Genomic DNA, 15,228 nt, shown 5'->3' on the forward strand with positions numbered 1-15,228 from the left:
GTCCGATCCACTATTCCATTTCCCCTAAAGGTTAACGGGTTTACAAATAAAAATTAAGTCTCTATGGCGCTAATGCAAGTGTATTGTGCTATAAAAAATTCAGTCTAAACTTCCGTGGCAATATATTCAAATTATTCTTTAAAACGAGCGTTAACGTAACGATGTCGTAAACACCCTTTCATGTACGCGGACACTTTCGATTTCAAATGTATTTAATAGTTCAGATTTCCGCAAAAGTCGGGAGATTGTAAAGGGAGTCTGTTTATTTATGATCCTTCAAAGTAAAAGTATTACGCTTTTTAAAAATAGTCGCCAAAATTAGGGAGTGTAATTGTTTCGATATCTTTTACTACACTTTTCTTTTTTAAGTGCTTGTCACAGTAGTCACAATACACCCACAAGTACCCACCGGCAAAATAAAAGTACCTTTCGCGATATAAATACAGTATGCAGATTGCTTCAATTTATCAACAAGCCAACAATGTCAGTGATCAGGGAAACGCTTCAGAAAAATATTTTATAATCATTCAATGGTATCGATGATGTAACGACTAAACAGATTTTTAGAGCCTGGGTAATAAACAAGAATGAGCGATAAGAGGATCGGGATTAGAATCAGACGTGTGTTTTATGTGAATCTCATCATCGACTATGATGAGTGCGGCGTTAAACGAGCTTAGAGCACGCGAAAGCTAACATCATCTGTCTGTCACTAAGTTACATTAGAGCTCGACCGCGGTCAAACGACAGAAATTTGAAAAACAAAAAAAAAAATGCTTCAAAGATAAGGTTTAACTTTCCAATGTTCGATACTTTACCAGTGTTCTGATGACTTACTTAATATTTTAGAGCTTTATTAAAAAAAGTTCTACATGTTTGAAAACAGAGAAATGTGAACTTGTTGGCGCCATTTGTCAAAGCATTTGGTTCGGATGAGGAGTTTTTTTTAAAAGAGTAGAAGTACTCGTTTATCTGAGGGAATGGGAATATATTTACACTCTGCAACTATCCTTGCTCATACTTTCCACTTCACTATGAACGAAATTATCCGAAATACAAAGAAAAACTGCCTAAGAAGTTTGACCGCGATGAACATTTGAGCACACGGAAGTCGATGGGAGCGCAGGATAGTCAGGTTCTTACGACTTATAAAGAGTAAGTCAGTACATATATACATGTATGTCGGTACTAAACAACTAATTAAAGTTTTATATTTTGGCAGTTGGCACTGAAGTCAATTAACGTTTTCTTTCCAAGTAGGAAAGTGGTCTCCTGCAGTTTTAAACGATAGTTGAGTTTAGTTTTGACAAATTAAAAAAATTAGTATCTAAATTTTCTTGTAATTTCCCGTTACAAGGAATAATGTGTATGTTAATTTAAACATAAAAGGAAATTAAATGAAAGAGTAGCTCAAGTTTGTTCGGAGCTGTCTGTACTATTGATGGCGGTCCCTGTGTTTACATATCTTCGTAATCTACTGAAGGTTGTGTCTAAATTTTGTTCCACCCGGCGCAAATTATTCTCTAACATTTCCTGCTGTTTCCGCGCGAACCCCTGAAAATTTACTTCTTCCTCCGTTTCTCTTGAATGAAATACTTCATAAAGCGAGGACCAGCTAGAAGCTCGTAGTAAAGAAGAACGCTCTCCAAATACCTGAGGCGAGCTTCTGTCAAAAATTTCCTTTCTGATTTTGTGACTTGTGTTTGCTCGCTTGCTGTCAAGTTCTTCATATGGGCTATTCAAGTCACTGAGGCTTGTGCTCCGACGCGGTTGAAAATCGTTAACAGTCAAGTGTTCTTCATTGTTTGAACGCATATCGAGGACGCTCGAATGTCGAATGCTTGGTGAAATACCATTTCTCCTCCGTTCGTCGGCTTTTTTCTTTATTTCGGTCGTTTTCCGATGATATTCCGAAGAAGCTGACGCGGAACACGCGGTATATCTTTCGGGTTCCGCATTATCGATAACAATAGAGATATTCATCCCGTCCGTTTTCGTTCCTTCCTCATAATTTTCCGTTGTGTTTTCAGTAAATTGTCGTTCTCTCCTTGGTGAAACAAGAGTCTTATTTCTCACTGCAAATCCCGGGGATTCACGACGTTCAAGTTTATTAACTTTGGCATAGTTATTGTCAATGGTTGCTAAGTTGCTTGTTAACCTCTCGGGACCCACTTTCTCGCACGCGACTGCATTCTCATCCTTTAGTGTTATGCGATAATCGCTCAAATTCGGTCGCTTTTCTTGGGCAAATAAAAAATGTTTATCTCTGCTACTCAATGCTTCTTTATCGTCTGTGATCGCAAATGCTGCAGAGGAATATTTTAACCGTTGCAATTGCAGAATCTTTTTCTTTTGAGCTCGAAGATTTGCTTCCCGCTCAATAGGCAATTCTGTTGTCATCGTGGCCAAGTTTGCTTCGTTGTTGAGCGTGAACAGCGCGAAGCCCGTCAGGACTGGGTAAACATGAAAGTTCTATAACTTCTCACAGCTTAATTGTTAATTTTTTTCCATCTGACAGGTCTGTGGCTCACTTGTCAAGTCTTCTATGGAAATAAGTGACGGCATAACGCCTCCATCTACCTCATACCTGCGTCAGTGCAAATATGTCATGCTGATATACAGAACTTATTTCATAGCCCACAACCTCTAGATTGTTCTATTCTTGAAAAATGATGGACGTCAAAACCAGATAAGTAATTATAAAGAAAATGTATTTCTTTTATCATGCAGTAATAACATATTCAGACTGATATTACACCTGAACCAGTTTATACGGCAGTAAAACACGGAATTCCAGTTTGTTAGTAGCAGAAGAATTATTGACATATACAAATGCATAAGTTAGAGCCCTACAATGAAACAAGGATCTTCAGTGTTGAGGCGAATTGTGAAAATTATTAACAGTGTTCTGTTAAATTTTTAATATGTTTCGGTGAAATATAGTTTGTAACACATTTTAAATTTGAATTTTAAAATAGAGATAAGCCGCTGCTTCTACGTTGTCATGGAAACGCCGTAAGTATTACGCCAAAACAATTCTAGTAAAAACGTAGCTAAATACATATTTACAGTTTCTTGATTTGAAAACGGTATTTCGTTGTTTGGTCGATAGTCTGCCGAGAAATTTATCAAATTCAGCAAGACATATATTTTTTTGACATTTCATTTTTTATTGTTTCAATTAATATTTTTCGCTTTTGTGACACAATTAGAAGGCAATGTAAACTTTAATAACATAACTGAAAGATATGTTTTCACTTTTCAGTCACTATATTTGAATGACGTTCAAAACGAATTCAACGTAAGCTTTTATCTTTAATGAGAACTGATAAATGTATACATACTGTCTCATTAAAGTATCGAAAGAAAACGCAACTATCAAATCCATCGGCGTAGTGCTTCAAAGACTACTAAAAGTCATTTTGTTGTAGAGTGTTTTCATGGCAGCCATGTTGGAGGAGTCATTCACTAAAAGATATTTCACTAAAATGATTTCTTTTTTTCATTTTATTGTTTTACTTCTCCAATATGGAGGCCCCATTAGGGATACGGGATATTTGGGGAAAAATTATAGGGATACAGGATATTTCAGGGGAAAATAATAGGGATACGGATACTCGGACCCCCCCCCCCCCCAATGAGGCCTCAATATGGCCGCATGGCCATGAATACACTCTAAAAAATGCCCTTCTTTTATTTTCTGTGAGCAACATAATTCACGTTATCGAGTTGTCTGAGTATAGTTAAATTATTTCGTGACCGTAAAATTACGAACTTACCTACTTTTCAGAAGTTTGTTTTCTTTGTTTACGCCACTATGATCGAACTATGACATTTCCGCAAAATGTAAAACATTTCGGACTTGACGGCGTCTACCACTATTTTCCCGCCAAAATGCACTGGTTTGTGTCGCGCGTGTCGTCCAAATTCGCACCATTTGTGTGTGCAGCGCTTACCGGCTCGAATGAAACAGAATAATGTTGTTTATAGGGACCTTCATATCGGAGAACGAGTACGAGATTTTTAGTACGAGAAAGACTTTTCAAACCTAGTGCTCATGCTTTCGATTTCGTTACATTTCACACCAGGCCTTGCACCAATAGTCTCCTACTCGTAGACAACTAACAAAAATTCTCTTCGAGATTTGTTCCGCTTAAAACAAGAACGTCAGATAGCTGAAACAAAGATCTTAAATTGGGTAAGTTTTGTAGCATTTATTAGTTAAGGTAATAACTGAGATTAAAGGAAGACAGAAATCGATGATTAAGGTGTTCGTAGCACCTTTGTCTTGGTGGTGTTGATGCAAAGAGCAGTGTACCTTGAGACCTGATGGAGGCGACTGCACTTCTCTTGGAGATCTTTTTGCCGGCTTGAGACAAGAGCTATGTCGTCAGCATAGTCAAGATCATCAAGGACTGCAGTAAACTTCCATCTCGGACCTCTTCTTGCGTTGTTGGTGTTCTTCATTATCCAGTCAATGATGATGTTGAAAAAAACAGACATTACACAGCCCTGCTTGACACCTGCCTCTACAGGAAACCAGTCTGATGTCTGTCCGCGTTCAACTACACAGCAGGTGCTTCCATCATAAAGCTCACATATGATGTTAACGAAGTTGTCAGGAATGCCATAATGCTTAAGGATGTTCAAAAGCCTGTGCCTTCTTGCGCTATCGAAGGCCTTCTTGAAGTCGATGAAACCGATGTACAAGGGTGTCTGCCATTCAGCGCTCTGTTCTAGGGTGTTGCTAAGGATAAAGATTTGTTCGGTTGTTCCTCTGCCTCTTCGGTAGGCAGCCTGTTCTTGCCGTAATCTCTTCTCCACACCTTCCTGCAACCTAGCCAGGGGCATTCGGCAGAAGACCTTGTAAGGTACTGATAGTAAGGATATCCCACGGTAATTATCGCAGACAGATGGATCAGCTTTCTTGGGCACTTTGGCAAGAAGAGATCTTTTCCAGTAAGATGGAGTCTGGTTGCAGATGTTCAGAAGCTGGTACATGGCGACTGCCGGGCTGGCTTTCACCATTTCTGCGCTGATGTTGTCCACGCCAGGCGCTTTATCATTCTTTAGTCGGGATATGTCTCGTCTCATTTCTTCAATTGTGAAGGGGCTCGTATCCATCTCTATAGGTTCTTCGCAGATGTCGAGCTGGCAACCTTCAGGAACTCCAGTTTCTTCGCACGCCACACTCAAGACTTCATAGAAATGTTCTTTCCATCTTTCAAGCACTTCTTCCTCTGTGGAGATGACTGTACTATCTTTAGCCCGTACCCCAGTGCTTGGCTTCCTAAGGCACCCGCTTAGAAGTTTGGTCTTCATGTGGAGCTCTTTCAGGTTATTCTGGTGCGCTGCCCTTTCCGCTTCTTCTGCGATTCTTTCCAGGGTCCTCCGTTTGTCTGCTCTTGCTTTTTTCTTCACCTCTTTCCTCTGGTAATTTTGCTGATTTTTCTCCTTCATTCGTTTCGAGCGGCAGCCTAAGAGGCTGTGTTTCAGAACACGTCTTTCTTCGATGCAGTTCCAGGTAGCAGCGGTAAGCCAATCCTTCCTCGTCCCTGCTCTTTGCCCAAGAGTTTGGATTGCCGTGCTGCGGTAGATGTCTCGGTACTCTGTCCATACATCGTCTAAGCTCAGGTCTTCACTGGCCAAAGCCTCAAAACGGTTCTTCAGAGCTATGCTAAAGTTCCGCTTTTGTAAGGGGTCTTTTAACTTTTCAGTGTCATAGATGGTCCTTGACATCTGTTTTTTCCTATTTCTTGCAGTTTTAAGCGTACCTTGCATCGGACGAGGCGATGGTCACTCGCTTCATCTGCTCCTCTTTGTACTTTGACGTCGAGCAAGGAACTCCTGAATCTTCTCCTGATTGCTATGTGGCCAATCTGATTCTGGCCGTGACCATTTGGGGATGTCCATGTGTACTTGTGGATGTCTTTGTGCTGAAAACAGGTGCCACCTATGACAAGACTATTTTCGGTGCAGAGAGATGCAAATCTTAGGCCATTATCATTCATGATGCCAAGTCCTTCATTACCCAGGGTGCCTTCCCAGCCAGTGTTGTCAGATCCTACCTTGGCGTTTGCGTCTCCGAGAAGAATCAGTAGGTCATGGAGTGGTGTAGCATCGATCTCTCTCTGCAGCTTCTCGTAGAAAGCGTCCTGTCCTCATCACTAGCCTCATTGGTAGGGCTGTAGATCTGGATAACTGTCATCTTGACATACTTGGAGTAGAACCTCGCGCTGATAATCCTGTCTGAGATGGGGTTTCATTTCATCATGCATTTCCTTGTCTCGTCTTTCATTGCTAGGGCGACACCACTGTGGTGTCCTTCCTCACGTCCAGAGTAGATGATTGTCTCACCAGTCGTTGTCCTCACTTCTCCAAAACCTATCCATCTTACCTCACTGAGGCCGAGAATTTTTAGTTTGTACCTTCTCATTTCCTTCATTACCGTCGCTGGCGATATGTGACCGCCGATGGATTCAAGCCAGATCCTGACAAGATAAAGGCAATTATTGACATGCCGGAACCTCAAAGCAAACAAGATTTACAACGCGTACTTGTTATGGTCAACTATCTATCGCAATATATTCCAAACATGTCGGAGATCATGTCCCCTCTTCGTGCACTGCTGAAAAAGAAGACGCAATGGGTGTGGTGCGACGAACACAGATCCGCGATAGATAAGCTGATACACGCGCTCACGAACAGCCCTGTTCTACAATATTTCAACCCCGACAAGCTTTCACTATCCAACCGATGCCTCACAAAGTGGAATTGACAGTTGTCTCCTCCAAGAAGGACACCCCGTCATTTACGCATCGAGATCGCTAACAACCGCTGAACAGAACTACGCTCAAATAGAGAAAGAACTGTTGGCGATCGTATTCGCGTACGAACAGAGGGAAATGACATTGTTTTTCAAAGTGAACTCAAACTACTTGAGGCGATAATGACCAAGCCACTACCTCAGGCACCTCCACGAATTCAGCGATTGTTAATCAGGCTGCAATTCGCAAAGATCCAATCTGACAGTACGTTTTGTACCCAGAAAGCTAATGTTTATTGCATGGACACACTGTCAAGAGCATATTTGAATGAAACTGATGACCTTTTTTTTTTGTCTAGCTCGTGACACAATTATCATATCTCAGCTCAGCCTGATCTCAGCTGATATCTCTCCCAAGTCTTTTGCTTTTATTTTCAAAAAGGGAGATGTGTAATAATAATACTAATACCGATAATAATACCGATATCCGATATATATTTGAAGCTATTTGATTGACATGTAATTTCATACTCTACGATAATTGAATATAATAACCGAGTTCCTGTATGACTACGCCCAGATTAATAAATACCTTGAGTTACCTTCTTCAGTTGTTTCCACAAACCAGTTTATTACACGCCACATTCGCAATGAAGGGCTTTCTAACAGCGATCGCCGCGGCCCTGTTCATTCCGACGGTGTTTGCCCGGGTGTTGGGTAAGTTGAAAAGTTATTTTCGAAGTGCATGCTCTGATGCCTATTATATACCACTCTTGGATAAATGGCGTTTAACATGCAGTTCGCTGGAACTTTGGCTCCCTCTCGGCGATACACTCGCTTTTGGCGTGGGAATTTCACGATGGAAGATTTGCACGAAGGTTTCGAATGCGTAGCGTAAAAAGGAATCTAGTGCGTTTGGCTAATTGAAAAGACGGTTGGTTTGATTCTGTGGGGCGCAACTTTATTATGTCTAACTGCGGCTGTATTTACACCTCGCTTAGATAATTGCATTCGTCGTTCCTAACACGGGGGAATCTGGACTGAATCTGAGGACAGGAGTCTACTACACTGCAAAACAGTCGTTTTTCTCTGAAGTCTTTGAAAAAAGCGCTTATCGAAGGCGCGAAGCGCTGATCGTCTCATTGGCCCCAGACCTCTCGTTCAAAGACCAAGCGTTCGCAAAAGATACCACTGTTTTGCAGTCTAGGAGTCTACCGGACGTTGCTTCGGCAGTTCATGAAAATGAGGTTAACCTTTCATTGATGAACGATCTCCCGGTGGAATTTTTCCGCAGAATTGAATTTCGCAAATATGTGGCCATACAAAGTTGGCTGCGCTTCTCTAAAGTTGTTCAGTTTGCTAGCAGGGATTTGCGTAACGAGCAGCTTACACGATCGCACAGCTGTCTAGTTTCACCTTGTAACATTCAACTTCGTCCTTTTGTTTGTCTCTTGCAGCCTCCACGTGTTATAGCGGATACTGCCAGAATGGAGGGACGTGTTCGGATTTTCGGGGAAATGCACATTGCAGGTATTTGTATTAAATCAGTCAAGTTGTCTCGCTAGAAGACAGCGCTTTCCTTTTTAGCTGTGATTGTGTTCGGCACGTTAATTCTTGCCTGCATGGTTTCCGCGCTAGTTGACAGAGCGATGTTTGTTTGGGAAGACAGAAATGCATGTCTCGTAATCTCTTCAGTCGAAAGCTTATTTTCTTTTGACGGGTACTTTTTGCTTTTATTTGGCCTTAATTTTTTTGTCTAGCCGAAGCGTAAGCCTTGCGCGCTCAACTTCCAAAGAAGAGCACGGCATTTAGATTGGTAAATAATGGCACCCAAAAACCACAACTATGTGTGTATGCCACAGACTTAATTACAGTACTCGTCTTTATGAAGAAAGTTAGTTTTTCTACCATCAATTCCTTAAAAAAATCACAATTTTGAGAAAAAGCTTATTTTCTGTGGCGTGAAACTAACAGAAGTTGTAGATTTCCTCAGCGGAATCAAAATTATCGTTTCTCCCAACGGCAATGACACATGTTTGTGGGTATTCTTAAACAGTAGTCACTCGCAGCAAACAACATGAATTATTAAGAAAGCTTAGCAGATGTTTTTGTTCAACATAAAATATTGTCCTCAATAAACCCGCTTAAAGTGTACTAAACAAGATAGTTTATTGGAAATTGGTGTTGAAAAGTTTCATCGGATGTATGTGACAGACTGTGTTCGTTTTGGAAGGGGCACAAATTTATACAAATTTGCTCACTGCTCACAGCGTCGACACGTTTTCTAAACTGGTTTGGCCTAATTAGTAAGGCTTTTATGTCGATGAACTCTTCAGGCTTTAATTTAACAGCTACAAGCTAGTTGCAACCTGCAAAACAAAAAGCGATCCAAGAAGCACGTACGATCAACTAATTTCCGAATTCGTTGGACGAGATTTGTGTTGATGGAGATGACACAGTATTTGCGCATTGAGCAAGGTATTTTAAATGTGCGGAAATAGACAAATCCTAAAAAGATTTATAATTGTGGCATAAAATGGTCTCCGTGGGGATTAGGTCTGGAATAAAGTGCTAAAGATTAGTGAGCTCAAAATAGTTGGCTTTGCACGAATCCCTTCTTACGTTTCCACAGTCGTATATATATTAAAAAAACAGCAGTTCTTTGGACGACAAAAAAATTGTGGACACACGACCGACGAACGTATCAAGTTTGAAACACGAGGAAAACTTTTTGTAAAAGGATATTAGGAATTCGAAACTGAATAAAAAGTAAAGAAGAAATCCGAAACTGGTTTCCTCTTTTCCTTAACGCTATTTTGGCCATCATTCGTCACTCTTTAATTCGTCTCAGTTGTCAATTAATTCTTTTTTGCCAAAACGAAGTTCTGCCATTTTTTGGTTAATAATCTTTATTTACATTGCTTGTTTCATTCCAGGACTGTTTGATATGGTTAAAGAATGAAGAAAAGACAGTTCTCGAGAATGGCTTGTATGTTCTTTGTGGTTACGTCAGTATCCGACTATGCCGTCGGGGTCCGTCAGTTTTTTCATCGGAGTAACTGCTGACCGCCACGTTGTCAGAACTCTTCTTAAGTCGAAGAAGAAGAAGAAGGGCTGAGCCCGAACCATATGTAACATTGAACTTTTTTCGAAAGGCACTTAGTACCCATTTAGTAAGAACTTTTGTTTTTATTTTTTGTACTCTTACAAGTGCCACGCAGCACACGAATTTTTTTTTCTTTTATCACGTTGTCAGAAGGTATACGACATTGCAGGTTCGTTTTCCCAGGTTGGGGCCTTTACTCACGCATGATTGACCAAACAAAGAAAATGGCGTCTGTTGTAGCTATAGGGTAGGCCATTTCAAGGCAATGTTTTTTCTCCATTAACGATTAAAAGACATCTTTTGAAGTCTAAAATCGAAGGAAATGAATCTGAAGAATCCTCATCGGCAAAAAAAGTGGACATTGAGGTCTTAAAGTCTTTGTTTCCGAGTCGTTAGTCAAGGAGGGAATTCACAAGACACACAGCACGAAATTTAACCCAAACTATGAACTTGATATGGAGTTTTTAGGACTTGCACGCAAAGCTTAATGCAGTAATTGCACTAGACACTAGAAAAAAGAAAATGTTAAAAAACGGGGGTTGTGGAGTCGAACCCGGACTTACACGCATCACGGGCAACAATTCTAACTACTAGGCCACCAGTCGACTTGATTGTCAAGATTGTTTTCCCCATTAAAATACAAAGAGCTGTTTACAGTAAACAGGTTTACTAGAGTGGATTGTAGCTTAACCGAAATGAAGACCAACCAAACGTATTTTGTAACGTTTTTTGACATATTTTCAATCAGTGTTTTTGGCCCGCCAACTCGCTACATTGAACTTCAAAACTTTCTGACAACTAAGTTACACAGCTGCAGTGAACCTGCTTACTATCTTTTTTATATTTAACATGTAGGAATTTTACAAACAAAAAATTCTACCAAGTTTATAAAAATCGGATCTTTGCCAGTATGTCAGCTTCAAATCCATTTGTTGATTTTCATTTTCAGTTGTCCCTCAAATTTCACTGGGTCCACGTGTGAAACTAACGTCGACGAGTGTCAAGTGTTGTCAAATCCATGCAAAAATGGAGCAACTTGTACAGACTATTATGGTGGCTACTTTTGCCGCTGTATTGATGGTTGGGAAGGATTTGATTGCTCCATCAACAAGGATGATTGTGTTACTTCCGATGGGAGTCCCCCATGTTTAAGTGGTGGCACCTGTGTTGACATAGTGAGAAAATATGATTGCATCTGTCCTCCAGGAAAAACAGGTATGTAACAAGATCTAAATGTGGCTTGTATGCATGTGCTGACCTTCTCAATGCTCATCCAAGACAAGGGACTCTTCAGATACCTTTCTGCCTTGACATGTTCATTGAACATTCCACTTTAAGTCCCAATTTACGTAGTCGTGTGATTTGGGTTGTGAACGGTGAATGCGATGCTCAACTAATTTACCAAAGCAGAAAGGTCTCTGGTGAGTTCCTTGGCTGGGAAGAAACTGGTGTCAGACTAAGCACAGTAGATAATCTTTTCACTTTTAAGTACATATTGTCTTGCAACTTGTATTGGCAACCAAACTGTTCTAACAGGCACCCCTACGTGTGTAGGTAATTACAAAAGTGTGGTCACCAAAATCATAGTTAGCATTTCTAATATGGTGCACCAATATCACTATTGTACACTGCATGTCTATTGATTACCAAGTTTTGGAGCATAAACAACAAAGCGGTAATAAGGTGACAGCTACTTTTTCAACTTTAAGCTTTACAAGCTCTAAGTCTCATTTGTGTTACATTGTCAAACTGCATCATTCTTTTTTTCTTATGCAGGTCCTAAGTGCCAGTATATTGATGAATGTTACTTCAACCCTTGCCATGGATCTGCGATATGTTTGACAGATCGCTTTGGGCAATATAGCTGTCTCTGCCCAAGAGGATGGACGGGGAAAAATTGCAGTATTGACATTGATGACTGCATTGGCGACATCTATTCGCCATGTTACCATGGCGGCACGTGCGTCAACACACCTGGATCGTTTGTTTGTCAGTGTAGGCCTGGTTACACAGGTAATTATCATTTAAGGCTCTATATCGTTTACAGTCAACTCTCTCTTAACGGACACCTCCATAAGACGGACACTTGGTGATGGTCCCTGCCGTTTTTTAGTCATTTTACTGTAACCAAACTCCCTATAAGACGGACACCTCTCTAAGACGAACAACGGACACTTTAAAATCATTAACGGACACTTGAGAAGTGTTTTTTTATCATGGTTTATTAGTGAAAATACTTCCAAACTTCGCAAAGTTAGTCAGTGCCCTAAGGATACGTGTATACCAAGCTTACTAACCACAAACAGTGACGCTTTAACGGATTACTTCTTTGCTTACGTATATGGACAATAAAGAGGTCGTACTCTACTTATAGTATTACAGTTTGTAGGAGCTCTCAATTTTATATTATTTTTGCTTTAAAAAGCAAATACGGTCCCTTTATTATTTTAGTCTTGTTGCAGTTAGCAAAAGTTTGTTGTATTGTGCAAAGGTTTAGCTTTATTATCTCAGAATTACTGGTGTCATGTTACCTCGACTCTTTACAGAGCAGACACCTCTCTAAGACGGACAGCTGCGGCCAGTCCCCAAGGTGTCCGTCTTAGAGAGAGTTGACTGTATATGTGAAAGGGATAACCCAGACATTTTAAGCTCTTCAATCTTGACAATCAGATCAGAAAAATTCTAGCAGTTAATAACCATTTTTTTCTTGTCCATTGCTTTTCCAGGTGACAGATGCGTGTTCTCTATAAATGAGTGTCAGTCCAATCCATGCAAGAACAATGCTCAATGCTTGGATTATGTCAATGAGTTTAAATGCATTTGCAAAGCTGGCTGGACAGGCCAATTATGCGAGAAAGAAATTAATGAATGTGACAGCAAGCCTTGTCAACATGGCGGACAATGCAATAATGAACGGAACAATTACAGATGTACCTGTAAGGTTGGCTTCAGTGGGACCAACTGCGAGATTAATATTGACGACTGTGCAAACCCGAATCCATGTAAGAACGGAGCGACTTGCACTGATGGCATTGCCTCTTACACTTGCTCTTGTGCCAGCGGCTTCACTGGCAGAAATGGCGAGGTGAACATCGATGACTGTTAGTCGTAAAAGCTACAGACCTTTTACATGATTGTCATGTTTTTTATTAACCGGCTGGGGGTCTGGTGCCCCCCGGTTGATAATCTACCTTCGGTTTTTTTAGGTTTTTTTGTCGGTAGGGCATTGAAGGTCACGCATGTTGATTGGCTTAAAACAGGTCATCTTTCATCACCCACTTGAAATTGCCTCAGTGGAGGAAGGAGAATGGGACAGAGGAAATGTTTTAAATTACTTGCCACTTGAGGGATTTAAATTACGTGCGTTATACGCGTTTTCCGTGTGTTTAACTCAACAATCATCGCTTAGACCACAGAGCAAAATAGAATTGCTGCTCAGTTAGAAATGACCAGTACGACATATAATTGTTAGCTAAAATACTGGTTAAACATTAACCACCCGGTTTCGAGCTACTAAGTAGCTTTTTGTTTCCATTTTAATTATAATTCTGTCTGTCTCTTTCTTAGTTCAAGAGCTTAATTTAATTTTTTATTTATTTTTTTTTCGCCGGGTTCTCCGAAATTCATCTCATGAAATTTTAAACTATTATAACTAAATCGCTTTTAGGTATAGCAGCACATGCAGGAGACACTAGTTTCTGCCAACAGGAGAAAATGGGGTTATACATGTACAGTATTTCTCAATTTGAAAACAGATTTCCAGGGAAATCCATTTGAACTCTGTTCCTCAGATTTGTCGTATGATTACAAAACGTTCTTAAAATCAATCAGGATTTTAAGTGGCAGCCGGAGTGGCAGTTCACCTTATCTATAAGCTTTTCTTCAATAGTTTACTAATGGCTTGCTTTACACGCCAAACATTGAGATAACTTCCAAGGTAATTAGGTTCTTTTGATTCCACGCTACCCCCTTAAGTGATTTTTTCAAATAGAAAACATTGTCAGCACTGAAATAAGTGGAGGACATCTCCCCTTAATTTATAGAACATTTTTGTTTTAAAAAAATTGATCTATTAATTTCCTGTGAAATCACTGCTATCATAAAGGAATTCCAATATTCAACGTAAAAAAATATCGAGTTGATTTGATATTGAAGGCAATAACGTTGATCCATCACCATTCTCACTTTCTGACGTTTGTGAGGTACTACAGCTCGAAAAAAATCGAACTATCATATTAGCATTTTTGAGTTATTTTTTCAAAAATAGCCCTTTAGCCGGCGTGATGGGCCGTGTAGTCAGTCAGTCAGTCAGTCAGTCAGTGAAGTATGTTTGTTTGTCACACCAGTCAGGTTTCAGGTACTATCAAAACCAATCAAATTGTAGTTTATACAGGGGAAGCAACCTGACACAGTTGTAGTGAGCGATTTCGTTCGAAGATTTTAGATTTGTATGAGGTGGAATTGGTGAGTTGTGAATTAACCCTGGATTAAAAACGTGGTTTTTTCCTCATTAAAAACGTGTTTTTTCAACGCTCACCTGCTTACAACGCACACGCCGTCAGCAAAAGGCCCAACACAGAATTGTTTTTCGTGTAATTCGAGCTTTCGTTTTCGGCAGGCTAGCTTTCCTGACCGTAGTAAAAATTACTAAAGCATTTTCACAAAGCAGATTTATATAAATAAGTCTTTTGTGCGTCTTGCTCAATTCACTAATTCAGAAGTGGCGTTTGTGTTTAAAACATCTCGTTCAAACATTTAATGAACCGTTATAGGTATTAAAGTGTATATGACATGAAAAATATTTTCTGCTTATTTGAAAGGCCTTTCGAAATACAGAAGAATGGCGTTTTTCTTTTTGAAATATCTTTTTTCGTTTCAGAGATATTGACGTTTTTGTATTATGCAAATTAAAGTATCATGTTACAAAAGTGAGGAAAAACAATAGTATCATGTTACAGTGTTTGGCAAAAAGCCAAAAGAAAACTGTAACAAACAAAAGTATCACGTTACGGTTGTTAAAAAGCTAGCAACAAAATAAGCGCTTTAACAGAATAAGAACGTGCCATTTCGTGACATTTTGATAACTAAATTAGTTCTTGTTTTTCAACTAATGATGAAAATTTACGTATTGAATAAAACAATTCTGACGTATCAAAATGCAGGTAAAAATTCTTTTGTTTGCAAGCACATTTTGTGTAAAAAAGTGACTTCGTGGGCCGCCATACACAAATAGCTCAACCCATGACATAAACCATCCCAACAGGACAATCACCCAGTCTCACCCCAAGCCACCCCATTAATTGAGAAAATAACTCTTGCACGCTTAGCGTGCCTATGTTTGACTCATCAGCCACAC

General features: G+C 39.9%; 2 protein-coding genes across 2 annotated transcripts; one reads left to right on the forward strand and one right to left on the reverse strand.

Moving 5' to 3' along the window:
* Window positions 1-3,009, reverse strand: LOC144643254 (uncharacterized). The gene has a single exon (XM_078502458.1). The coding sequence runs from the start codon at window positions 2,398-2,400 to the stop codon at window positions 1,411-1,413; it is 990 nt and encodes a 329-aa protein (XP_078358584.1). The 5' UTR covers window positions 2,401-3,009; the 3' UTR covers window positions 1-1,410.
* A 2,008-nt stretch (window positions 3,010-5,017) lies between these two features.
* LOC144643135 (uncharacterized) lies at window positions 5,018-14,645 on the forward strand. The gene is made up of 5 exons (XM_078502302.1): window positions 5,018-7,483; window positions 8,224-8,296; window positions 10,822-11,087; window positions 11,649-11,885; window positions 12,599-14,645. Exons 1-5 carry the CDS (start codon window positions 7,333-7,335, stop codon window positions 12,976-12,978), a joined length of 1,107 nt encoding a protein of 368 aa, XP_078358428.1. The 5' UTR covers window positions 5,018-7,332; the 3' UTR covers window positions 12,979-14,645.
* Window positions 14,646-15,228: the final 583 nt, after the last annotated feature.

Source organism: Oculina patagonica, chromosome 1 (assembly GCF_052425735.1).
Source record: "Oculina patagonica isolate OP01 chromosome 1, crgOcupat, whole genome shotgun sequence".
Taxonomy (NCBI): domain Eukaryota; kingdom Metazoa; phylum Cnidaria; class Anthozoa; order Scleractinia; family Oculinidae; genus Oculina; species Oculina patagonica.